The sequence below is a fragment of the Spermophilus citellus genome (genome assembly GCF_964194105.1).
Source record: "Spermophilus citellus genome assembly, chromosome: X".
NCBI lineage: Eukaryota > Metazoa > Chordata > Mammalia > Rodentia > Sciuridae > Spermophilus > Spermophilus citellus.
This window is the reverse complement of record NC_138190.1, coordinates 34,214,208-34,241,787: the sequence shown is the minus strand read 5'-3', so window position 1 is coordinate 34,241,787 and position 27,580 is coordinate 34,214,208. Positions and strand designations below refer to the sequence as shown.

General features: G+C 42.4%; 1 protein-coding gene across 1 annotated transcript; it reads right to left on the bottom strand.

Annotated features, from left to right (window-relative positions):
• On the bottom strand, positions 1–27,134 carry ATP6AP2 (ATPase H+ transporting accessory protein 2). Its single transcript, XM_081276461.1, has 9 exons — positions 26,961–27,134; positions 19,768–19,898; positions 17,683–17,814; positions 10,206–10,301; positions 9,905–10,042; positions 8,305–8,358; positions 6,573–6,722; positions 4,540–4,659; positions 1–1,062 (listed from the first exon to the last, which is right to left on the bottom strand). The coding sequence occupies exons 1-9, from the start codon at positions 26,998–27,000 to the stop codon at positions 871–873; spliced, it is 1,053 nt and encodes a 350-aa protein (XP_081132587.1). The 5' UTR covers positions 27,001–27,134; the 3' UTR covers positions 1–870.
• Between the last annotated feature and the right edge of the window lie 446 nt (positions 27,135–27,580).

The following is a 27,580-nucleotide window of genomic DNA, read 5'->3' as shown; positions in this document are numbered from 1 at the left end:
TTTGGAATCATTAACTTTATTTATCACTCCTTAAAGACATTGGTCCACTTCCACATGAAAAGCAGAAATCATCCACTTCACTTAATATCTTAGAGAATGAAGTTGTACCACAAACCATAGTAGATTCACAGGGGGAAGAGTTACTGAAATAAAAATATTTTCTATTCCTGCCTCAAGATGTCCCCCAAAGATCTGCTTTTGAGTATCTAATTACAAGCATCTGTAACTCCACGTGTCTCCTCTTGAAGCAATATAGTATTTTTAATACCCCTACAAGACCATGCACATCACTGAACTTGCAGAAGAGGTTAAAAAAACAGCTATCCTGTCAATCAGCTCCAAAACTAAGTGACTGCATAAGCACATCCAGTATTTGAAAGGGCTGCTTTAAGTTAAAAACCTTTGCTCTTGTTTTCAGAGATATTTACATCAAATTAAGACATTTACAAATGGTTCATAGTATATGAGAACCCAAGTATAATTTTCATCTATCCTGTGTAAGGAAGTTAAGCATTCATAAGCTGCTCTAATAAAACTCAGTGCATTTTTCCAACATAAATAACAAGCTACTCTAAGTGTTTTACATGTCTCTCAGTGCATATCTCCAAATCTATTATACGGAATGAAATTACATTATTAAATGGCTATATCATGACATTCAAGCATATTATGGAATCTATTACATCATTTGATTCACATCAATACTAGAAGTCACTCTAAAAAAACATCACAGGCACACACAAAATAGAGAACAAAATTTGCTATTTGTTTTAATCAAGTATACTATCTACTTTAAACCACACTAAAAGATATATTTTAATAAAATGGCCAATTTCCAAACCCCTAGCCTAAGTGTGGCATGAGGAGAGCTCAGTCCATTCGGATCTTCTGGTTTGTCATCCTGTAAATGATGCTATCATATCCAGGATCCATGTTCCAAATATTGTAAGAGGTGATGATCACGGCCAAAGCCAAGGCAATCATTATCCAAAGTACCATATTGAAAACAACTGAATATTCAAAATTATACTTATATGCAAGGTTATAGGGACTGGCTGGTTTCTGCAATGAAGAAAAGGAAAGAGAAAATCAAATTTTAAGATACAACATTATCCTAATTTAGTGTGTGAGACTCGCTGTCTAGCAAACATTTATCCACAAGTGGCCTAAGAGCTACTTGTACTGGGCGGAACCAGGAAGGGGAGTCTTCAGGCAGAAGACACTGGCACCGTGGGTGGCAGTGTAAACTGGTCCAACTGCTTGAGAAACTGGCAACACCCAGTGTAGCTGAAGGCAGGCGTATCCTGCCATCCCGGTAAGTCCACGAGTGAACCGAGAACCTGTGCAGCCATCAGCCACACAGTGGGCGGGTACGGGGACGTGGCTGTACAGTGGGTGACACAGCAGTGAGGGGACTGATTCCCGCTCTATTCATAAGTCTGTGTGACTTTGAAAAATAACACTGAGCAAAGAACACAGAAAAATAATGAGGTAGGATTCCATGTGTACAAAACTGAAACAGGCAAAACCAAACAGCTCTGTTTTAAGGATAAATATGCACACAGTCAAACTGCAAGGGAAAGCAAGGGGGTGGCTGCCGTGGTCAGGAGCCGGGTCATTGAGGGGTGGGGTAGGTGGGGGACTCCAGGGAACAGGGGTTCAGCATTTGTATTCTTTAAATAATATTAAATATGTTACAAGCTGTGGAAGAACGAGCACCTTCATGTTTCTAAAAGAGGAAAACAGGCTTCTTCAACTACACAGCAACTTGGTTCATTGTGGCTAAAGAATATAAAGTGTAGGCCGGGGCTAGGGACAGCTCAGGGGCCGAGTGCTTTCCTGTCCTGCAGGAGGCCCTGGGGTTGGTCTCCAGCACTGGAAAAACAAAATGAATATAAAAAATAAAGAACAGGACAATAACAAGAGATGCGGCTCATGCAGGGAAGCCATGGGGACCTGGCCTTGAGCCCACGGCAACGAGGACGGGACATGGCTGAGGCAGGAAGCCAGCCTCCTGATCAGGGTCTCCCTTAGAAAAGATGACGGTGATGATGAAGTGTACAGGTGGATCTGGGAAGGGACAGCTGAAAAGCAGGGAGACAGACTGGGGTGTGGCAGCGTAGTGAGGTGGCAGAAAGGAGGGCGGGGTGCCTGGCAGACGGTGTCAGAGCTCTGCTTGTTCTACCACCCCAGGCCCTGGTACATCGTGGGCACTTGGCAAACGATTCCCTGAACTGTTCTTAGCTGTCCCCTTACGCTAACAGAAGACAGTGACTTCAACTGGAGGAGGGAATTGGGGCACAGACCCTGTGTTTACCTGCGGGAGCTTAGAGTTGAGGCCAAGGACCTCACACCCCGAGACCTTCTTTGGTTTCTATTTGATACAGCAGGCTCACACCCAGCCAAAGTGCACACTGCAGTGATTTTCAGCTCACTGACAGGGTTGCACAGTCTTTGCTGCAACTAATGTTACACCATCTCCATCAGCGCTCTAGGAAGCAAGCCCACGCGAGGCCTTCTTCTCTGTGAACAGGCCAGAGACTGGATGCAGGAGAGTGATGAACAGGGACGACAGGCAAGCGACCAGACGAAATGACATTCCAAGGAATGTTTGATGCCAACTTCCCATTGCAAAGGTTTCCTTTGGGTCTCTTACAGTTTTACAAACAAGAAAATTCTGGAGATTTTAGACGGCATACCTGAAGTGCTAACTCAACCTCGTAGGTAAAGCAAATTGGACCTCACCTGGCTCTTGCCCCTAATAACACATCTGGTCATTTGAGAGGCTACTTTCCCAGAAACTCAAGTCGTGCATTAAAGGAGCCGATTGGTAAATGCAGCCTAGCACTTCACAGGAGACACAATAATTCAGCTTTACACAAGTGACTGCTCAAACTCCAAAACTGGGGCCTTCTTCAAGATGGCTTCTCTCTGGGGTCACTTCATGTAAACTGGGCAGGCCAACCGTGGCAGTATTCAAGTTTTCCCACTAAATTCAAATCTGTCTGAAGGCTCTGCTTTCAGCTCCCATTTCTTTAATCAGTTTAGACATATTCTGTGGCTTCTCCTCACTTGCTGTTGTCTGAAGGTTTTGGGGTCTGATTCTTGCTATTTGCTGTTGTCCTCATGGTGTATCAGCTCTGCCCGTGGGTTACAATTTCTCGAGTTCACTTTGGGGATCGTACCCGGGAAGGCTCCCCTGCCCCGTGACTTGTACTAAGGGTGTACCCTGTCAGAGATTCCACATTTACTTCAGCTATGTGCTGTGGAGGTCTCACCAGCATGGGAAGGTTTCTGTTGATTTCTTGGCTGGGGCTTTCCAGAACGGCAGGTGACACAAATTGGAGCCCCTCACTCACAGGAAGGGGGCCCTGTTGTTGAGAACATCTCTACTCCCAACAGACTGGCCACCCGGAGCTCAAGCTGCCTTTGCTGGTAGGCAGAGTGTTCACGAGTCTCCCCTCTCGGGAGGACACAGCTTTTTCAAGGTCCCCAGCTTTATAGGGAGGTGTCACTTCTCATCCCCTCCCCCACAGGGACTCAGAGGCTCCTCACCTGGTTTCTGTTTTTGTTTTTTTTGGTGCTGGGGATTGAACCCAGGGCCTCCCCAGCCCCTGATGGATGTCCTTAGTTTGGCCTGCTTCTTTGCTCACCCTGTAAGGATCTCCTTTATCTTTTGAGAGCTGAGCTATGCACTTAAAAAGGCCTTTTATTTTTCATCCAGTGCTTCTAGATGCCTTACAGCAGACACTGGTGGTAGCTGCGGGGTAAGCGGGGCGTCTGTCTGGCCTGCTATGTGTCTTAAACACAGGAAACCAATCTAAATCCGGTGTCTCCAGGCTGCCTTTGGCAGGCATCAGCTTCAGCCCTCTCATCCCAGGTCTCTCCCTGCCATCTGTAAACGGAGTGACATGGGTCTGAAGGGTACAGAAGTGACTAGGGAGCTGACAGCAATAAGTGACGAGGCCAACCGTAAATAACGTTCTTGGCTACGTGGCATCTAGAGTGTCTATACCACTCTTTCCCACCCCCAGATTTCCTGAAGCCATATATCTGTCTAAGATCATGGACACACACAGTTTTCCACAGCCAGCAACCTCACCTCTCACTCTAAATGCTTAAACTCGCGCAAGATCCATACCAAAAAAACTATGGAGGTAAACTAAAATTTTAAAGACCTACCCAAGGAGGATTCCAGAAATAAGGGATTTTGCGGCCAAGACAGTGTTCCTTCTAAAAGACCAGAGTTCATCAGTTGAGAGCGCCCCACCACGCCCTCAGTGACTGCTGATGTCCCCTGTACATACCAATATTGGAACTCTCTTACTGCCCTGGCAGATTTACTTTTATCCCTAACTCAAATTCTTACAGTATCTGATGGTAACCCCAAAGGACTGAGTACTATTGGCTAAAGCACAGAACCTTGTGAATAATCAATGAATATTTGAACTGAAATTGTTTTTCAGATTTACTGACGGCCCATTCATGTCACCTAGAGGTGACAGAGGATTTAATTTTTTCAAAAGAAATCATGCTCACCTCTTCTTTTGCCTCAAGGATAGTTCTTGTCTTCCTCATAAGGGATGTGTCAAATGATTTGACAGTCACTAACTCTACCACTGCATTCCCACCATAAAGATTGTACATGTCATCTGCAAACTAAAAGGAAGTTGTTAACATTGTGATGAATCTCCAATATGTTTTGTCTTCATTTTTTAGTTGTTGATGGACCTTTATTTTTCACTTTATATGTGGTTCTGAGAATCGAACCCAGTGCCTCACACATGCTAGGCAAGTGCTCTGCCACTGAGCCACAATCCCAGTCCCCATTTTTATTTTTAAGTGACAAAAATTGTATATAGTTATCCCTCAGCACCTGTCGGGGACTGGTTCCGGGACCCTCCTGGGAACGCAAAATGTGCAGATGCTCAAGTCCCTTACATAAAATGGTGTAGTATCTGTAAAGAACCTATGCATATCCTCCCGTATACTTACCAATGCATACAAACCTATGCATATCCTCCCGTATACTTACCTACTTACTTTTCTTTTTGTCCTGGGGATTGAACCCAGGGGTGCATAACCACTGAGCCATATCCCCAATCCTTTTTATGTTTTGAGACAGGGTCTCACTAAGTTGCTCAAGACATCATTAAGTTTCTGAGGCTGGCTCTGAACTCACTATCCTCCTGCCTCAGCCTCCTGAGCTACTGGGATTTCAGGTGTGCACCACTGTGCCTGGCTTCCGGTATACTTTAAATCTTCTTTTGGTTTCTTATAATACCTAATACAGTGTCCATGCTGTGTTAATAGACTGCGTTGTTTAGGGAATAATGGCAAGGGGGAAAGTCTGTACACATTCAGCACAGATGCACATTTTTTCCCTAAATATTTCCAATCCTTGGTTGAATCTCCAGATATGGAACCCATGGGTAGATATTTATCATATGCAATATTTGTTATAAGATATATATACAGCTAGGCGTGATGATGCACGTCTGTAATCCCAGAGACTCAGGAGGCTGAGGTGGAAGGACTGCAAGTTGGAGGCCAGCCTTAGCAACTGAGCAAGAGTCTGTTTCAAAAAAGGTAGAGATGTGGCTCAGTGGTAGAGCACCCTGGGTTCAATCCCCAGTACCACAAAAATAAATAAAGTACACACACATTGTGGAATGGCTAAACCAAGATAATTAACATGCGTCACCATCACTTTCTGTGGCAAGTCAAATACAAACTCATTTAAATTATGTGTAAAGTTTCTGTTCTTTGACAACATATTCCTACCTACTGGATCATGATATATGCTATGTCTTAAAATAGGCAAGACTAAAGATTTTGATTATGTTGAAATATTCAGAAAAGTGTTGAGCTTTAATATATATTCAAATGCTCAAAATAAGATTACTTTAAGAGACTGAACTTGTTGGCATATAAACTGGGGGAAGGGAAGTAGGAAAGGGAAATGAAGAGATGTTCCTAAGTGGTCTATGATTAATCACAAACGTCTACAAAGATTTACGCAGGAAGCCTCACTGAGGAGTTATTGGTGAGTACCGTGGAGGGCAGAAAAGAACAGGCATTTGTTATGCATTGGTTGCGTGTCTGCTGTGCTCGGTGTTCTAGTTCAGTACCTGATAGTGTTTAATGGGCACAGAGCTTCAACTGGGAAAGATGAAAAAGTTTTATTAGAGATGATGACGACTGCAGAACACAGGACTGTATCTAATGCCACTTAAACATGGCTACAATGGTTACATTTTACGTTATATATATTTTACCAGAATAAAAAATATATATCATGCTATAGTTATCAATCATTTCCTAATACTGTCCCTGCCAGCATTAGAAAGATGTAGCCCAATATATACCTTTGACCCTATTTTATTCTTGGCCACTATAATTAGAACACCCTCCAAGCAGTCAAGACCTCACTCAACGGCATTTCACATGGATCCCCAGCACCACAAACAACCCCCACACACAAGAAAAAGTGTTCTCACAAAGCAGATTTTCCCATTAAGAGCAAAAGTGAAATGTCACATTCCAACCTCTCATCCGACACTGAAGTTTACCTTTTGCAGAGCATCAACAAGGATCCTAGAAGCATCTCTGAACTGCTCAGAGTCTTCCCCGTAACGTTTCCCAATTTCATCCAAACCTGCTAGCTCCAGTGAGTACAGATCAGGAGAGTGATCCTTGGCTAGATGCTTATGACGGGACAACTGAGGAGGACAAATGAAAAAATGTGACAGATAACGTGTGGTGTATAACAGCTGATTCAAGTTTCACACCTAAATAAACTTGGCTACCACAGTACCCCAGCCACGCCCACAGCCTGTGGTCTAAAATGGTGGTAACGGGGAACTGGTTTAAATGGGAGTTTCTGATAAATCCCACCCAAGTCTTATTTTGGGGAACACTTACAGAACTATTCAATAAAAGTTCTTAACAAAATTGTTAGGTTTTTTTCAAAGTTATTTTTTTTCTTTATATATGACAGCGGAATGCATTACAGTTCTTGTTACACATATAGACACATGTTTTCCTATCTCTGGTTGTATACATAGCATATTCACACCAATTCGTGTCTTCATACATGTACTTTGGATAATAATGATCATCACATTCCACCATCATTAATTACCCCATGCCCCCTCCCTTCCCCTCCCACTTCTCTGCCCTATCTAACAAAATTGTTAGTTTTACACCAGGTGCGGCGGCATATGCCTATAATCCAGCTACACTCGAAGCTGAGGCAGGAGGATTATAAATTCGAAAACAGCCTGGGAAACTTCATGAGACCCTGTCTTAGAATAAAAAAAGGTTGGGCACACAGTTCAGTGACAGAGCACTTGCCTAGCATGTGTGAGACCCTGGGGTCAATCCCCAGCCCTGCACACAATTTTTTTTAAACACAACTGCTTAGTTTAAAAACTCAGCTATGGGGAAGCACACAAGGAACAGCTGGTTGGACCAGTGTGATCCCAGGAATTAGTGAGCCATCAGCCGCTACTCCCCACAAACCCTCCCTTGCCACTTTCACAGATCCCCAGCGCTGAACTTCCTGATTCCTCAACCCAGTACTGGCTGAAAAAGTTTAAGAAACAACTTCACAAGCTACCAAAGAGGTAAGAATTTCTATTTCAGTTACAAGGATGAGTAACTCAAAAAAAAAAAAAAAAAAAAAAAAAAGAAGAAGCCTTCAGACAGATGTATTCCTTCTCGACTTGGTTGACAGTATTATTTATCCCAACTGTTACTTCTTGTTTTTCAACACAAAGCTACAGATGTAGGAATTATGTCTTAATGGCTGACCAGAAATCAATGCCCAAGTTAGCCAGGGTATTCTTATTCCCAGGACTATTTTGTGGAGGACATACTGTCTCCTCTAAAAGGAGAAATGCAAAAATAATTTCACGCTCACATGAGTTTAGAATGCCCAGCACCACTACTAATTTCTCAATTTTCATGGGGTCTTAAATCTAGACATTCCTTTCTTTTATTCTGCATTTTCAGGGATTGAATCCAAAGCTTCACAGCTGTTAGGCAAGTGTTCTATTACTGAGCTACGTCACTGGCCCTTTTTATTTGTTGAGACAGGATCTTAGTAAGCTGCGCACGCTGGCCTTGAACTTGTGATTCTCCTGTCTCCGCTTCCCAAGTAGCTGGGATTAGAGGTGTGTGTGCACTGCCATGCCTGGTTTAGGGCATACATATGGTGCTTTCCAACTGGATTCACTATCAGTGAAGGAGTTTATAGACACCAGAATAAATGGAACTGAAAAATTCAAGCAGCCTACTTACCAAACTTGAGATATCATGTAGCACTTGCAGTTCCGAAAGAAACAGCAGGTCAACCTTCAGAGACCAAAAAACCCAAAATGAACATTATTTTAAATATGCGTTACAGGTCTATATTTGCCATTTATCAAGTAAAATACAGGCTATTACAAATATTAATCCCATAAGTAAAATTATATAATTTCCCCCCCTCTGGTAGGTTCACTGCAACTGACAAGGCGTACACAGGCGAGGGTGCAGCTGGTGGGAGAGCGCTTACCCAGCATGCCTGAGGCCCTGGGCGCCACCCACAGCACCAGAACAAAACTGCATGTAAAACACTGCTTCCTAACAGAAAGGTAGTGGCCATCTCTTAACACAGTGACTGCCACTCAACAGCTATACTTCTGACAGAACCATGATCCATCATCTGAATTCCACTGTGGTTTTTCCTCAGGGCACCAGGATATCCCGACACGGGCCAGGGTGCTCACTCCCCTTGAATACTCTCCATATTGGGCAATGGAAAATAGTGGTTCTGGTCGCCCAAAGTAGGTAAATGGTGGACGTCATCACAAAGGTGGCATGCCATGTGATTACAAGGGTGCAAAAGCAGACGATGAAGCTGAAGGGCAGCAAAGATGAGGGTGCCCCTTCCACAGCAGTGTCCAGAATGAATGAGAAAAACCTGGCAACACGTCGGCAGCGGTTGGTTTGTGCTACATAGTGTCCTGTCCATGTTTGAGCTGAATCTCATCTAGTCACATTGGGAATACAGACTGCTCACTAGGGGGCTGTTTAATCCTCTATAGGATTACCAGGTGGACACAGCTCCTCCACGGAGACACTGAGGTTCCTGGCTTGTGTGGATGAACAGGGGCAACCCTGCCACTAGAATATAACACTACTACAGCTTGATTCACAGCAAGGACTGGTTTACTCATGAGATCATTAAGATGATTATGCCATGAGCCAGGTGTGGTGCCGCATGCCTGTCACCCCAGCAACTCGGGAGGCTGAGGCAGGAGGATTCCAAGTTCAAGACTAGCCTCAGCAATTTAGTGAGACCCTAAGCAACTTTGTGAAACCTAGTTTCAAAATAAAAAATAAAAAGGGCACAGGGCTGGGGCTAGGGCTCAGTGGAAGAGTTAATATGTTCATCTACAACTAAAACTATATTTTAAAAAAAGGCTCCGGATATGGTTCAGTGGTTAAGCACCCCCAGGTTCATCCCCCAGTAAACACCCCCCCACACTCACCAAAAAAAAGAATATTACACCAGTGGAGAGAACAATTTACTCCAGCAGTAAATCTGTATGATCTTTTATTTTCTAAAAATTCTAACATTTCTTTTTTTTAGAGAGAGAGAGAGAGAGAGAGAGAGAGAGAGAGAGAGAGAATGAATTTTTTTAAATATTTATTTAGTTTTTTTAGTTATTGGCGGACACAACATCTTTGTTGGTATGTGGTGCTGAGGATCGAACCCGGGCCGCACGCATGCCAGGCGAGCGCGCTACCGCTTGAGCCACATCCCCAGCCCAAAATTCTAACATTTCAAAGTAACGTAAGGAATGGAAAGTTAACAATGATATTTATCTTTTCATTCAACAAGTGCACTACTTACTTCATTGTTCCTACTCAGAGAATTGAGGGGAAGTGAATTGAGAACAGAGTTTTCTTGAAACAGGCGACTACGGAGCTGCCGCAACGTGACTGAAAGGTCTTCAAACACCGAGTTTGCCTTCCCCACCATATACACTCTCTGCAACGAGAACCCCAGACTGAAGTCACCCACAGTCTACAGTCTGCTCAACACAAGGAGGTCTGACAGTATTTTTCATAAAACTGGTTTTCAATTTTCATTAAGTCATGAAAGCTGCTTTTATTTTTTTTAAAGCATCTTATATAAAAACTTTAGCACTTACTTCCTCACTAGGAGCCAACTGCAAAACTACGGGAGTTTCTTCAGAAAACAAGGAGTGAATGGAATTTGCGACGCTGTCAAGACTAAAAGGAACCGCCTGCGATTTAAGAATAAGACCACAGTTATTTTCTGAATGAAAGTAGGAAAAAAAGTCATTCAGATGGTATTAAGAAAGAAGCCTGGGGACTTTGGTTTTGGTACCTGGGGCACTTTACTGCTGAGCTACATCCTCAGCTCTTTTTAATTTAATTTTTCTTTTGCAGCAGGGTCTTACTAAGTTGCTGAGGTTGGTCTCTAACTTGCAATCCTCCTGCCTCAGCCTCCCGAACTGCTAAGATTACAGACGTGCCACAGAGCCTGGGTGGCACTGGTACTTTTTATGGAAATTTGGAAGATGAACACCTGGAGCCCTTTTAAGGCTATAGAGGATTAAACAGCCCCCTAGTGAGCAGAGTCTGTATTCCCAATGTGACTAGATGAGATACAGCTCAAACATGGGGACAGGACACTATGTAGCACAAACCATTTTCTGGTGGTCATTCATGTACTTGAAGCAGCAACACATTTGGTTTCAATATTGATTAAACATGCTACAATGAATGTGTAAAGTATTTACTTGTATTTAAGAGATTTGAGGAATCAGAGGTACTGAATTTAATTGAAAGAATTAGACCTCATTTTCCATTCTGAAATTTTTTAAATGGATAATAAGATTTAGGGTTCATCTTCAGATAGACTGAAGACTCTCAGACAGGCTATAAAAGTATACTCCAAGAATTTAAGGCTCTTATCTTAGGAATGCATGAAGGTATTAGTAGAGGGAAATACCCAACTCTGGCAAGACCTCCTTATTTACTTGAAATTTGTATCAAAATATAACAAGTAATCCATACTCATTGTTGAATTCATTAGGAAAATCCACAGCAGAATTTTAGTGATTATTTTTTTGTTGCTTTCTTCACTCTGTTATCTGGTATAAAAATGTAGTAACAATATGTCATCACTCTTGATTTTAGTAAGACTATGTTAATAATTGTGAAGGTGTTAATATTTTTAATTTTTTATATATCCTAATGTTAATTATAAAAAAGAACTATGTACATGTTATATTATCAAAATATATATAACATGCAAACAATATAGTGTACATATCCTGGGGTAACAACTCAATAAGTGTTTATACAAATGTATGCATTCATGTAACCCACGCAGACAGGAGGTAGAGCGTCATCAGCACCTGAGAAGCACCCACCTCCACCCCCAGGGTGACCAAAATGCTGGATTCTATCTCCATAGTTGGCTTTGTTCAACATTTTTTTTTCAAGGTCTAATTAACATTTATGGAACAAAAGCAGAATATACATATTTTTTCAAATATCCATGGAGACTTTACCAAAGTAAACCATATCCTAGGAAGTGAATAAAAAGGTTTTTTTTTTGGTTCTACATTATTTTAAAAAATAAACTGTAGTAATTTCCCCACAAAATTATGTTATTCCTGATATTATTAGAATAAGCAATACAGCAGTGTTTCTGTTTTAGTGGAGATTTTTTAGTGATTTTCTTCCCAATAGTTCCCTTTACTACTTACAAGTTCATGTTTATAAGGAGCAAATTAATGCTAATGTGGTGCAAGCAGGCAGAAATCAATGTGATTATATAAATCTCACTGATGAAATCCCAGCATCAAAATTAAACTTATCAATTTTATACTTCTGTGAAATGAAATCAATTTTTCTGTTACTCAAGATGCACATTAACTCTTCCCCAAATTCTCTTAAAATGAGTTTATGAGTAACTGAGGTGGGGGGAAGAATGTGCAAACTTGCAAAAGCACACTGTGACCCCCCCCCCCCCCCCAGTCACCGCAAGTGCTTTCCTTTTGGGATCACAGTCACCTCCTCAGGCTTTGCAGGGAAAACACAAGCAAGTGACAAACTTCCCAACCTCATTTCACTGAGTGAAATGGCACTTGGGTCAGGAAAGTTGAAGGTAAATGCTAACATGTCCCTAGCAATTGCACAGGAGAAGCGAATGAATCAGATGACTGCCAGACTGTGAAGGAGAAGAAATAGCTATCTAGACAACCAAGCTCACCAAGCAAGAAGCTGAGCTGCTGAGAACACGGCGACTGTTTTCTGCCACCATATTCTAAGGAAAGGCCCATTTGTCCAGGAATTTCTGAATCCACAGGACTTGAAATACTAATTAAAACAGCTAGATAATCAAATGGAAGCTTCATTAAGTGGAATTCTAAGACACTCTGGTTTTAAGGTTTTGTGGGGTCTGCCACCTGAGCCTTCTGTATCATTCCCCATCTTCTGCCAGGAAAAGTATTCTAAGCAGCCAATCAGGGGCAAGCAATAAAAGGAGCTCTCTTCACAGCTTCTCATGTAAAGTGAGACTAGTCTGTTTTAAAATGTTTAGTTTTAGATTATATGCTAATAAAAATCTTGCAATGGCATTTTGGTTTTTTATATATTTATTTTAAAGAAACTCCACAATGATTTTCCCAGGAATCACATAATAAATGACATTAATACTCTCGGTGAAAATGTTCTGCCTTCCGATCTTTGTTGTTTCCTTCCTTCGACTTTACTTGCATTTACTATGAAACTTTTTGGTTTCTTGTTTTTTCTTTTTTTAAAATATTTTTTAGTGTCAATGGACCTTTATTTATTTTTTTATCATTTTCATTTTTTTAAATTTGTTTTAATTAGTTACACATGACAGTACAATGATCTTGACATATCATACATTTGGACCTTTATTTTATTTATTTTATGTGGCGCTGAGGATTGAACTCGGGGCCTCACGCATGTTAGGCAAACACTCTACCACTGAGCCACAACCCCAGCCCACTTTTTGGTTTCTTTAGCTTATTAATTTCCAATCTTATATAACCTAAATTGTCTAGTATGTGCATCTTAAGCTATAAATTTCCCTTTTACATTGGGTATGATGCAACGCCTGCAATCCCAGAGGCTCGGGAGGCTGAGGCAGGAGAATCGCAAGTTCAATGCCAGCCTCAGCAACTTAGCAAGGCATCTGGCAACTTAGCAAGACCCTGTCTCAAAACAAAAAATTTAAGAAGGGCTGGGGATGTGGCTCAGTGGTAAAGTGCCCCTTGGTTCAATCCCCAGTACCAAACAAAACAAAACAAATCCCTTTTCTTACCACTTCAGCTTTAAATATAAGGTTCATTATTATTCTTTTTTTTTTTAAAGAGAGAGTGAGAGAGATAGAGAGAGAAAGAGAGAGAGAGAATTTTAATATTTATTTTTTAGTTATCGGCGGACACAACATCCTTGTTTGTATGTGGTGCTGAGAATCGAACCCGGGCCGCACGCATGCCAGGCGAGCACGCTACTGCTTGAGCCACATCCCCAGCCCAGTTCATTATTATTCAGTTCTAAATAATTTGGAAATTTCTACAGCGATTTCCTCTTTAACCCATGAATTATTCAGGAGTGCATCTATTCCAACTGTCTTTCTTGTTGCCTTTTTAAAATAAATGAATTTTCAAGAATTACATATACACAGAGTTGAAAGAGACAAATAGTTCTATAAGACATTTTATGAAAAATGTTTGCCTCGCCCCTCCTTTCCCATTCCTCTGAGGCACTCTCAAATCCTTTTGTTTTTACCACCTTCTGTAAATAAGATGCTTATGTGACTACATTTTGATTTTCAAGTGTAGGCATTATCTATTTACTGTCTAGTCTAGAAAACAAGGACTTAGCTCTCCCGCATCACCAACCATAAACTCATCCTCTTTCCATCTTTCAACAGTCACAGCAGAATTGCCCCTGGATCGGTGTCGTTTCATTCTTATGACTATCTATGTAATATTCTCACCCAGCCTCACACTAGGAAATCGCCACTTTTCCAACCCACAATGGCAATGAGGGGAAATCCGCTCTCATTCTACTCTCATTCCTTGGTAATGACAATGTCTTTTCTTTCTGAGAGCTTTTAAGATTTCCCATTTCCTTGATGATTCTTCAATTTCACTACACCTAGGTGTTATTTTGGACTTGGCCTCCTGGATATTCGGTATGCTTTAAATCTGCAGTGTCACATTTTTTGTTTGTTTTTATCATTTCCAAATACTTATTTTATTCTTAATTGACAAATAATAATTGTATACAGTTATGGGGTAGAATGTGATGTTTTGAAACATGTTTACAAGGTGGGATGGTTAAATATTAGGCTAATTAACAACCTCATATACTTTTGTGTGTGTGTGTGTGTGTGTGTGTGTGTGTGTGTGTGTGTGTGTGGTGAAAACATTTAAGACCCACTCTTTTTTTTTTTTTTAGTTGATGGACCTTTATTTTATTCATTTATTATTTCTACGTGGTGCTGAGATTTGAACCCAATGCCTCACACATGCTAGGCAAGCACTCTGTCACTAAGCCACAAACCCAACCCTAAGACCTACTTTTTTAGCAATTTGAAAATGTAATTCATTCAGCTGCCTGTAACCTCAGTTGCTTGGGAGACTGAGGCAGGAAGATTGTAAGTTTGAGGCCAGCCTGGCATCTCAGTGAGATCCTCTCTCAAAATACAAAAGAAGGGACTGGGGATGTAGCTCAGTGGTAGAATATCTCTGGGTTCATTCCCTAGTACCATGACCCCCTCCGCAAAAACCCACAATGCATTATTATTTATGATAGTCACTATTTTGTGCATTAGACCCCTGAAGCATGAGCCAGCAATTCTACTTCTGGCATATGTCCCAAGGAGTCGGAATCAGCTTGCCAAAGAGATTTCCACACTCCATGTTGACTGCAGTATTAGTCACTATAGCTTTGATATGAAAGCAGCCTAGGTACCTACCCATAAGCAGAAAATGGATAAAGAAATGTGGTAGGGCTGGGACGTAGCTCAATTGTAGAGCACTTGCCTAGTATGTAAGAGGCCCTGGTTTCAATCCCCAGCACTGGAAAAAAAATTGTGGTTTATATATATATACAGTGAATTACTATTCAACTTTAAAGGGAGGCAGACATCCTGTTATTTGTGACAACACAGGGGAACTTTGAGGACATTATGTTAAATGAAATAAGCCTGGCACATTAGAAAACATACTGCATAATCTCACATATGAAATCTACAAAAAAGTTGAACTTATAGAAGTAGAAAGAGAAAGACAGTTACCAAAGGCTGGGTAGGAGGGCTGGTGGATGGAACAGGGGTATGTTGATCCAGATATGTTTTTTGGCACTGGGGATTGAACTCAGGGGCACTCGACCACTAAGCCACAACCCCAGCCCTATTTGGTATTTTATTTAGAGACAGGGTCTCACTGAGTTGCTTAGTGCCTTACTTTTACTGAGGCTGGCTTTGAACTCGTGATCCTCCTGCCTCAGCTTCCTGAGCCGCTGGGATTATAGGCGTGAGCCACCATGCCCAGCTCAGATACTTTTTTAAGGTATCATTTTGTTATTATTTTCAGATTTAAATGCACTGCATTCAGAGAGGGTGGTTAATATGATCCTGATTCTTTATCATTTGTTCCGATTTGCCTTGTGGTCTAGTACATGCTTGTTTTGTAAGCATGCCATGTGTGCTTGGAAATCGGCCATAAGGAAGTCTGAAAAACAAATGCCCAGAAAATCAGCATCGCACAGACCACAGTCTTACAGTAAAATGAAAAATTTTAAATTAGAAATTATTAAAAAAAGAACCCAGGGCTGAGGCTATAGCTCAGTGGTAGAGTGCTTGCCTTGCACACAGGAGGCACTGGGTTTGATCCTCAGCACCACATAAAAATGAATCTACAACTATCTACAACTAAGAAATATTTTTAAAAAAAGAACCCATACATTTGGAAATGAAAAAAATTTCTAAATAACTCATCACAATCTAAATTTTGAAATATTTAGAATATCAACAAACATATCACCGATCAAAAATGTCTTACAACTGCCTCATGTGTCTTACAGTTTCTATTGCACAATTTGAATACACATTCTAAAATGGCTTTTCGGCTGATCTAGGAAGATGAGGTGTTACTGTGGCTGACACCTTTCTCGTGGCATTTTGTTTTTTCCTTCAAGTACTTTCTGACTTTCCTCAATTATTTATTGTCCCCGTGCTGGGGAAATAAGCCAAGGCCTCACACACGCTAAGTGCTCTACTACTGAGCTACACCCTCGGTGTACATCTTCAATTTTTTATAACAGCCAAAGGAGGTGTCCCTACAGGGTGAGTCGTGAATTCGGAAGGAATCTCCCTACCCCTGTAATTCAGATTTCTCTGGGGGAATCTGGGGCCCATAGCCCAGGGCGGTAAGCCAGCTCCTCTGCAGCAGCCCCAGGCAGCTGGGGTTTCATTAGTCCCTTTCTCAAGAGCAAGTGGACAGACAGCATTTTACAGCTCCTCACCTTCAGCAGGAAACACCCTTTCAGTGTCAGCTCCTGCTTACCACGGTGGCCTCTGAGTTTTCTATTCCTATCTGGCACCTGTGTGCACCCCTTTCTTGTTTTCAGGGTAGTTGTGCTCATGAAGATGTTTTGTGACTATTTTTTTAATATTTATTTTTGAGTTGTAGTTGGATACAATACCTTCATTTTTTTTAAAGAGAGAGAGAGAGAGAAAGAGAGAGAATTTATATATATATATATATATATATATATATATATTTTTTTTTTTTTAGTTTTCAGCGGACACAACATCTTTATTTTATTTGTATGTGGTGCTAAGGATCGAACCCAACGCCCCACGCGTGCCAGGCGAGCGTGCTACCACTTGAGCCACATCCCCAGCACTAATACCTTCATTTTATTCATTTATTTTTATGTGATGCTGAGAATCGAACCCAGGGCCTCTCACATGCTAGGCGAGCGCTCTACCGCTGAGCCACAACCCCAGCCCTGTTTTGTGACTTTTTATCCAGCACGTCCATGTGCTTGCAGTAGACGGAGGGCCTCTCCCATCAGCTCATCACCAACGTTGCCTGAAAGGCCAGTGAAGGAATAAGTGAGCCAGCAAACAGCCTTCTGTCTCAGAGGAAAAGTTCTGAAGGGAAGGTGACAGGACAATGCCCAAGAAAATGTCAGAAGGACACACCCTCAAGTGGCTCTCTTTTAGTGGCACTCTTTCTCAAGCCTCTGACCATTCTGAGCAGGGCAACTTGTCTATCTCTTATCTTAGAAAGAATTCTCACCCATGGAGAATGGCCAGGTTTCCATAACTTGATAACTACCATTATCTTTTTAATGAAACTGTGTTCTCCAAAGAATTTCAAAAGAGAGTGCGTTTTAAAGAAATTGTGTATCCAAAAATGAAAAAAAAAGTGTTTAGAATTTAATTCATAATGTTCGCTAGCAAGAGAAAATTAAAAAGTGTATTCCTCTGGGCTGGGGATGTAGCTCAGGGACAGAGCACTTGTCTAGCATGCTAGAGGTCCTGGGTTCCATCCCTAGCACTGGCCCCTCCCCACAAAAACTTTTAGTGCAAGATATACTCACATTCTCCAAAGGGTATGAGATGACACTTCCTGGAGGGAGAGCCAGCTTGTCTACTCCCTTCACCATCACCATAATGGTAGCCCTGGGCCGATGAAACAGGTTCCCCACAGCAAGTCCTGGCCAAGAAAGATCCTAAATGTCGAAAGGCATAAAATGGTGCTTAATTATCAACTCAGAAAACTATCGCCCCATAATATCAACTAAACAGAGTTTAGGGGTTCTGATGACCCTGGCCAAGAAAATTCACGGGGACAATAATCATTTTATAAAATAAATAGTAGCTGCAATCTCCTAATCAAGGATGCCGATTTCTACCTTCTTCATTTTCTTAAGATTCTGGATTTGAAACAAAGTCTACTAAGAAATCAGCTCAAACCTGCTGTGGGAAAAAAAAAAGCAGGCAAGTAAACACAACACAAGGACTTTTTAAATTCCACATTGCAAAACATTCTCCTCTTCCTATAACCATGGACAATTTCTTCCTCTACATCATTTTGTACCCTTACATATGGAATCACTTTTCTCTCTCTCAGTGACATAGCAAGACTGTCATTACAAAATTCTCTTTAGACTAAATACAAACAAAATTCCTTCTGAAAGTAACTCATGTCAGTTTACTAACAATTTTCTTTTTTTAGTACCAGGAATTGAACTCAGGGGAATTCAACCACTGAGCCACATCCCCTGCCTTTTTTTGTATTTTATTTAGAGACAGGGTCTCACTGAGTTGCTAACTGCCTTGATAAATTGCTGAGGCTGACTTTGAACTTGGGATCCTCCCAGCCTCAGCCTCCCAAGTTGCTGGGATTACAGGTGTGCACCATCCACTATGCCTGGCCAGTTTACTAACAATTATTTCTAAAGGTAATTTTAATAGCCATTTGGAGTCAAATTTAAGGTTGTAGGGTTTGGAGTATAGCTCAGTGGTAGAGCACTTACTAAGCATGTGTGAAGCCCTAGGTTCCATCCTCAGCACAAAAAACAAAACAAAACAAAACAATACATTAAGGTTGTAAAGAATTTAGGTACAACTTTCATCCTTAAACATACAAATGTGTTCACCCTGGTTGCCCAGAGACGACACAGAGCTCAGGGGTTCCACCCTTCGGCCCGGCAGCTCAACAGTTCCCATGAGCAGCTTCTTGCAAGCACACTAAAGATCTAGAAGGAAAGTTCCTTTTGGTGACTGAAGATATCTAGGGACCACATCAAATTCACCACATGCATAATGGGGGAGGAGACAATAAGAAAGCAAAATGCATCTCTTTCCTTCTAAGCCCTGAGCTTCAGATTTCTGGGATTGGCTAGATATAGACGCCCTCTGCTACAATCATGTAAGCAGCCAGTGACTACAACACATAATAGTTTCAGACTAAGAAACCAAGGTCCTAGGCTGCCCAAGGACTACATGATTACCACGTTATTTTCCTAGTCTCAGACAAGATGTGTATCTAATATTATCATTCATAGCAAATCTATCACCTGCACTAAAAGAAAAGATATATCCTATTAATAGTAGAATACCTCTGTTTATTTACTATGTGTCAATTAAAAATAAAGACATATTTAGCCAGGTACACTGGTGCACGCCTGTAATCCCAGCAGCTCCTGAGGCTGGAGGCAGAAGGATCTCGAGTTCAAAGCCAGCCTCAGAAAAAGCCAGGCCCTAAGCAACTCAAGTGAGACTCTGTCTCTAAATAAAATATAAAAAAGGGCTGGGGATGTGGCTCAGTGGTTGAGCATCCCTGAGTTCAATCCCTGGTACCCTCCCCACCCCCAAAAAATATATATTTAAAAAATATTTAAAAGCTAAAAAAAAATAGGACAAATGCATTATCTGGTATACAAAGAATTTTTAAACAATGACTAAATAATTACATGGTAAATAATTTATAATAATTTGGTTTCAGAAACTAAGCTTGAAGCACTTATCAAAAATCTCCCCAACCAGAAATGAGCTTTCAAAAACTTTAGTAATCTGCAGTGAATATACCTATATATGTTTGTTACTTCCTTGGTCTCTTAAAAGAAATCAGCAAATGTGTTTTTAGAAAGAATTGCAAGCATTTAAAAATATATACATACTTCTTTCACGGAGAAGCCCATGGATAATGCAGCCACATCTGGGATTCTTTCTCCCGGTATAGGCCAATTTCCATTTCGGAAAACAACAGACCCTGGTGATCTTAATATACTGAACTCATTCCCCAAAACCCCTGAAAAGAAAACAGATTCAATGAATTATCAGCACCATAACTCTTTTGTACCCACCTTGAAAAGTGTTAAATATAATACATGTTTCCCCACCATCCACCGACTTGGCATACTAAATTACAATTGACGAAATGCTGAATCCTCAATGTCAACAAATTATTTTTCAAAGTTTAAGTTCAGCTAGATGCATATGCCTGTAAATCTCAGCAACTTGGGAGATCAGGGCAGGAGGATTGCAAGTTCAAGGCCAGCCTGGGTAATTTAGTGAGATCTTGACTCAAAACAGAAAAAAGAGGGGAAGGATGGCTAGGAATGTAGCTCAGTGGTAGAGTGTTTGCCTAGGGTGCGCAGGGCTCTGGGTTCCAGCTCCAGTACCACAAAAAAAAGAAGAAGAAGAAGAATTTAAGTTCATATATTCTTTTTTTTTTTTTTTTTATGGTGCTGAGGATTGAACCCAGGGCCTGTGCATGCAAGGCAAGCACTCTATCAACTGAGCTATAGTCCCAGCCCAAGTTCATATATTCTGCTCGAACAAAAGTACAACCACGAAACAGGATTTTCCTAATGATGTAGACGCCTTCCTACAGACAACACCTAAAAGGCACATGTGACCATCTGGCAAAAATTAGCAGTCAGTGGCATTTCTCCAGAATTTAAACACAACAACAAAAAGTAAAACCCTGACACAGGCTAAAAAGAAAGAAAACTTGAAATCTCTAAATTATTTCTACCCTCGGCCCTCTCTACCAAGTGTGAATTCATAAAGTTTCTAGTATCTCATTATAAGACTTTAGTATGTTCTTATCTCAGGATAGATCAATGTCCTACATGCAAATCTAGTGAAATGAGAACTGTCAAGTGGAGGGTGCCTGTGACCAGTCACAAAATAAAACAATTCAGACTTCAGAAACAAAGTCCATGCGGTATTTTCAGTCAACCTATCTGGAGGGTGTGAACAGGTATTCTGTAATGATTAAGTCAACTACTCCAAGGGTATGGTGTCTGGATTTAAAGATAAAGGCTAACTGAATAAAGGGACCATTTTTATAAGCCCTCCAAGGCTAAGGCTAAGGTTTTTGTCTTCTTTTTTTTAAACCTTTATTTAATTTATTTATTTTTATGTGGTGCTGAGGATCAAACCCAGGGCCTCACACGTGCTAGGCGAGTGTTCTACCGCTGAGCCCCAGCCCCAGCCCCAGGTTTTTGGCTTCTTCCCCCGTTATGTATTAACCCAGTGGTGTCTAGTTTATATAAGGCAAGGAACTAGTGGAAAGTTTTAGGTTCTTATGAAAAAATCAGCTGCAAGTCCAAAACAAATCTTGGCTCGTATAGGAAGATGAGACTTTAATAAAGCAGGGCTGTTGTTCTCTTGACTTAGAGAAGTACCATTTACAGGGAATAGGAATAAAGTTTGGAAGCGCCAGTAAATGTCTTGGTGTTGCAGTATTGACGGTAAATAAAAGGCCTCGGGATGGTGCTGATACAACACAAAGACTTAGGTTTCAATTCAGCACAACAGCCAGGACAGGGATTTACAAATTGTTCTAGCCAGAGGCAGTTCAAAAACTAGCAGACTGGAAGGGTCACTTGTAACCCAGACATCTTGGTTCGCTAAACTCTAAGGAAAATGGGGCAGCACAAGACCTAGGCTTTCCAAGTACCATTCACTTTTAAGGAACCATATTTTCACCTGGAGTACCTTTGTTTTGAGATGTGGCCCTACTCACTCAACCCTGCAAAAGCCATACTATTTAACTTTGTGTCACCGTTGTAGTTAGATTAACCTCCATGGACATACAACAAACTCCTTCAGGAGGCTACCACTTTAGGAAACCTTAGAAATAGGCTCCTATACAGAGAAAGGTCACCTTGTCCAAACTTCTGCTCACTGCAGGTATCACAGCTCTGGGACGTCCGGTTGCAAGCCACCCATACTCTTGACTTGAACATCACCAGTGATGAGGAACCCCACCTCAATTTACAAACACTGTATTTATCTGAAGTCAGCTCCACTGTCCCAACATTCTAGTCCTTTGAAAAGTTCCTCCTTGTACTGAACTGAAATGGGCTCCCTGACGTTCAGCTTCTTGGGTTATCACTCAGTCTCACCCGATTACCTTGTCCCCAGAAAGAAGAGGAATTCCTCTCCTCATCACCAATTTATCTGCACAAGCCCCTCCCTGTATGTCCTCTCCCTCCAGACATGAAGGCAGGGATGGTCCCCTCCACTCTAACATAGGCTTGTGTTCAGCCTTCTTAGGGACTTTCACTCATTCACCTACAAAACAATTCATTCAAATGTTATTAAGCCACTATTCTGAGACAGACAACATATCAGAAGATAGGCGACGATATGGTGGTAGGCAGAGAAAGATGTCCCTGAAGAAAATCAGCTCCATGAAGGAGGGATTTGTATCTTGTTCACTCAGTATCCCCAGGGTAAGAACAGTGCTTGACAAATTGGTACTCAATAAATACTTGCTCAGTTAATGAGTGAATGAAGTCACACCTCAAAAACATGCTGAGGGTGTGCCCATTCTAAAATTAAAATGACAAACAACAACTTCAAAACCAGCTACCAGCCTCTGCTTCCCTTCAAAGGAAGAATCCTAGAACTGGAGTCAACCATAACCTGCTTCTCTACTTCACCTCCTGGACGCTACCCAGCTACCAAGCCCAGAGTTCCTGATCCCTCCGCCACTCACACAGCCCGCCAAGTCCAAAAGACAATTTTCAGCCCTTAATTTACTGAACTTCCCGAAGCATCTGAAACGGGAACACCCTCCCTGAAAATCTCCTTCCTTGAATTTCACGAAGCCAGGGTCCCTGGTTTTCCTTCAATCCCTCTGGTTGCTTTCCTGTTTCTCTTCTCATCCTTTGAAGCAGTGATGGCCCAACTTTTTAGATTTCAACCCTTTCAACACAAAGATGGAAGGAAGCCCGTACATATGTGTATATGTGTGTGCACGTGGGTGCAAGCATATGCTGCACACTTGTACTAAAATAATAGGCTACAGGGCTGGGGATGTAGCTCAGAGGTAGAGCACTTGCCTAGGATGCTTGAAGCCATTGGGTTTAATCCCCAGAACTGTAATAATAACAATGATATTAATACTAACAACAATAGGCTATATATTTGTACTACATTACAAAGCACACAGAAATGAAAATTTCTAGGGCTGGAGATGTGGCTCAAGCAGTAGCGTGCTCGCCTGGCATGCGTGCGGCCCGGGTTCGATCCTCAGCACCACATACCAACAAAGATGTTGTGTCCGCCGAGAACTAAAAAATAAATATTAAAAATTCTCTCTCTCTCTCTCTCCCCTCTCTCACTCTCTCTTTAAAAAAAAAAAAAGAAAATTTCTAATAAGATTGATACCTGTATAGTATTCTTCCCAATCTAATCATGAGAAAACATCAGACAAACTGAGGGACATTAACAAGTGACCATTACTGTTTACAAAAAAGATTACTTTTTTTTTTAAGTTCTAGTACATTCTCCTAACATCTAAATGGATCACCTACTATATTCCACTTCAGAGATCTGAGAGCTCCATTCTTGACCCCCTACTTTCCTATTTTACAGAGCTCTCCCTGGCTGAGCCCATCCACTCCTAGGTTGTGAACACAGAAATGCACTGATGCCTCCCAGATTTTTATTTCCAGCCTAGATCTCCCTTAGGTCTGAGACCGATATACTCAACAGTCTGTTGACATTTCCTTCTAAGTCCCACCTGCCCTTCAGACTCAACAGGTTTAAAACTGGATCTACCATCTTTCCACATGCTTCTCCTGCATTCTTTGGCTCCAAAAGGGTTGCCACCTTCTGTCCAGTTGCTTGAATCAGTTGCCTTTAAATATATATATTTTAATATTTATTGTTTAGTTTTCGGCAGACACAACATCTTTATTTGTATGTGGTGCTGAGGATCGAACCCAGTGCCGCGCGCATGCCAGGCAAGCCCGCTACCGCTTGAGCCACACCCCCAGCCCTAAAATATATATATATTTTTAAACCTAAAAAACAATTTTGTATTTGGATTGAACCCAAGGGTGTTTAACCACTGAGCCACATCCCCAGCCCTTTTTATGTTTTCAGTAAGTTGCTTAGGGTCTCCCTAAGTTGCTGAGGCTGGCCTCAAACTTGTGATCCTCCTGTCTCAGCCTCCTGAGCCACAGGGATTACAGGCACGTGCCACCACGGCTGGAACTTTTAAATACTTTTGCAGCACCACGACTAATTGAACCACAGAATTCTACTGAGTGCTTTTTCTTATCATCTCCTGAATCCTTTTCCCTCAGTGTCCCTCACCAGGTTTGCTAGATCTGGCTGCCTCTATGACCCTGTGGTGTCACTCTCTGATCTAGTTTTCTCATCACTTTTACAAAATACAAATGTATTTGTCTACTTCTCTGCTTAAATGTCCAGAGCCTCTGACGCAAATCCAAAACATAATAGCCCAGAGGCCTTACCAACCTTACTTCTGGGATCTCTCCAACTTAGCCCCTATACATTCTTGCCTCAGCAAACTATTTGCTCTTTTCCTTTTACATGTCTATGCTTCTGTCTAAAATGCCTTTTCTTTTCTTTCTGTGTACTTTCTTTTCTTGCTGGGAATGGAACCTGGGGTTTTACGCATGCTACACAAGTGCTCTCCCACTGAGTTATATCCCTAGCCCTTAAAATGTCCTTTCTTTTCACCCCAACCTTTCCCGTATTTGCCCTGTGAGGTACCTCCCCAGTCTGGGTGAGAGGCTCCGTGTCCTTCTAAGAACTCCATCATACTATGTTATGATCTATGAATGGATGGAATCCATCAATATGAAAAAAAGGGGGGGGGGAGTTCTAGTTTTGTCCTCCTGGGTATCAGTGACCAAATCAACTCCATCTTCTACATAACATCCCTTAAATTCCATGTGCTTCACTCTTTGCCTTTCCTCTCAAGGTTAAATATCTGAATTTTTTTCAAATACTTCTCAGGACATGATATTTATAACTCTAGTTCCTTAGTTCTCTCTCCACTTCTGTAACCATGTTTTAAAAGATTTTGATTTTCTTCTCAAATAGAGAAGTTGGAGCTCTTGAAGATGTTTTCCATTAAATTACAGTCATTGTGGAAAATAATAATTTAACCTCATCTGACAAGACCCAGCAATGCAGAAGTTCTTGGTTTGTAGAAACTAGATCATTCTAGTAAGGAAAGCATGTTCAAACCATGTACAGAAACAATTATTTGATCTCAGACTCAAAACTAAACCAGAAAACCTAAACCTCACTGAATCAAAACAACGTCATTAAAGCAGAGAATTTCAACAGATGTTTTGTTTAAAGCATAGTATTAAAGGGAAGATTTTCTTAATTTCAAAAACTCAATTAAAATAAAAAATTGACCTAAAGTATCTTCTTTTCTTGTGTGTGTGGTACTGACAATTGAACCTGGAGGCACTCTACCTCTGAGCTATTTGTGCATTTCTTATTTCGAGACACGGCTCGTTAGTCATTAAGACAGGCCTCCTCGAACTTGGCAATCCTCCCCCTCAGCCTCCAGAGTGGCTGGGATTAGAGGCCTGAGCCACCATGCCCAAAGAAAAGTATCTTAATGGACAGATCAGAATGACCTTTTCAAAGTCAGCTAACGAAAAGAAACAAAAAGCTGGGTGTGGTGGCACACCTCTGTAGTCCCAGTGACTCAGGAGGCTGAGGCAGGAGGATCATCAAGGCCAGCCTCAGCCATTTAGCAAGATTGTCCGGAAATAAAAAATAAAAAGGGCCGCGTTGGGAGTATAGCTCAATGGAAGAGCGTTCCTGGGTTCAATCCCTGGTTTCACACACACAAAAAAGAAAGAAAATAAATATAACTATTATCAACACACCTCCAGAGATGGAAGAGAGCTACCGATTTCAAGAACATCACTGGTCTATACCTCCCACAGAATTAAATTGTCATTCCTGACGCAGGACCTCCCACAGCACAGGCACAGACCTCCCACTGGTTTTAAAGTGACACACGGGAGACCAGGGCACCAATTCCTCCAAGTTGTTCTCAACTTGGGCTCTTGTTGCCCACAGTGTGCATTCCCTGGCTTGGCCCCCATTACACCCACATTCTCACATGCAGCACTGCCTTTGCTACAACACATTATGGAAAAGGCCCGTGCTTTGGAGCCAGCTGGTCTGGGTTCAAGTCCAACTTCACTACTTACTGCCTCTATGGTGTTGAATAATCTATTTAGGTTTGATCACTCTGCAAAACGAGGACGACACCCTTTTCTGAGGATTGCTGTCAATTGCAATGCATTACCACATAATATACAAGTTGAGAGACCAAATGTTCGCTGACTTCCACTCTTGCTCAATGCTAGGGAACCCAGGTTCCTCTCAGAAAGCTGCCATTGATTTGACATGTGACCCTAAGGATGTGACTCACATCCCAGTTTCCAAATCCTTAAAACTGGGAACTGTGACAAACTATGGAGAGGTGCTTTGTGTTCACCTGAAGATACAAACCACATAAAATAATGACACCACCCCAATTTTTACATCCTGAAACATACATGAGTTAGAGCCGTCACCATTATTGATGACAACCACTACATTGAAGACATTAACCGAATGCAAAGAATAATAATAAAGGCAGCAGCCAATGGCAGCTAAGGAATCGGCCTTTCCTTCTTCGCAGCGGGCTGTGGTTCACCAGTCCATTGAGAAATGCGCCCGACCTCCGAAGAGCCTCCCGAGCCGGAAGAGGAGGCCAGGCTGATTGGAGGTTGGCGGCACTGCGGGAGGACGCGCCTTCCTCAAAAAGGCGGAGGGTGGAGGCCGGCTCCGAGAACCCCCCACGGAGCCCGGCCCTGGCCCTGGACCGTCGGTCCCTAAGGCCGCACCGCTACGAGCGGATCCCGGGGAACAGCCCTGAGAGAGGCGGCTGAGGCGAGGCCGGCCCTGGCTGCCCGCACTGCGGCATCCGCCGGGCAGCCGCCCACCCCCGGCCGCCCGGGACCCTCGAGCCCCGCAGCGCAGGGCTTCCCGAAGCACGTCCCGCACGTCCGCCCCGACTCCTCACCCGCCACCGACAAGCACAGGATCACGGCGAGCACAGCCATGGTGCCGCGGCGGCTTCAGCAGCGCAGGGCGACACTGAGAGGGCGGGCGGGATTCGAGCGACCACCGCAGCTAGAGGGGGTGACGCGCTCGATATCGCTCCGAGTCCGAGAACCCGCCCCTTTGTTGCGCCGGGACGGCTGCCGCCTTCTCAACCAATTGGCAGCTACGCCGCGAACTACGGGAGGGACGTAGCAGGGAGCGGCCAGCCTTTTAGGCGGGGTATAGAATGATGGATGGAATGCCCTGCCAATGGTAGCCAACGATTGAAGAGCTGGGCGGTGCCGACCTCCTGCCGGCGATGACGGGTCATAAGATGAAGGGTAAGGCAGGGGGTGTCGAGGGGCTGACTGAGCCGGTCGCGGGGTCCCGAGATCCCACCGGGTGAGGCTGCCTCGTGAGTGCCGACTTTTTGTTCAGTCTCCGGCGACGATCTCCAACTGGGAGGGTCTGTCTTTCCGGGTCGTGGGCTCCACCCTGCTACGAATGCCAACTGTACAACGGCAGGTTCGGGTTTCGCTTTAAGAAGCATCCAGATGTTGAGCATCTGCGGGGGGGGAAAAAGCTAGATGCCCCTGGGAA

Excerpts from the sequence above, each read along its gene's own strand:
- ATP6AP2 (XM_081276461.1), bottom strand. The coding sequence starts at position 27,000 with ATGGCTGTGCTCGCCGTGATCCTGTGCTTGTCGGTGGCGG. Across the intron at positions 10,043-10,205 it reads AGTTGGCTCCTAGTGAGGAA|AGAGTGTATATGGTGGGGAA; the intron begins GTAAGTGCTAAA and ends TTCTCGTTGCAG. Across the intron at positions 1,063-4,539 it reads TCCTTGAGGCAAAAGAAGAG|AAACCAGCCAGTCCCTATAA; the intron begins GTGAGCATGATT and ends TCTTCATTGCAG.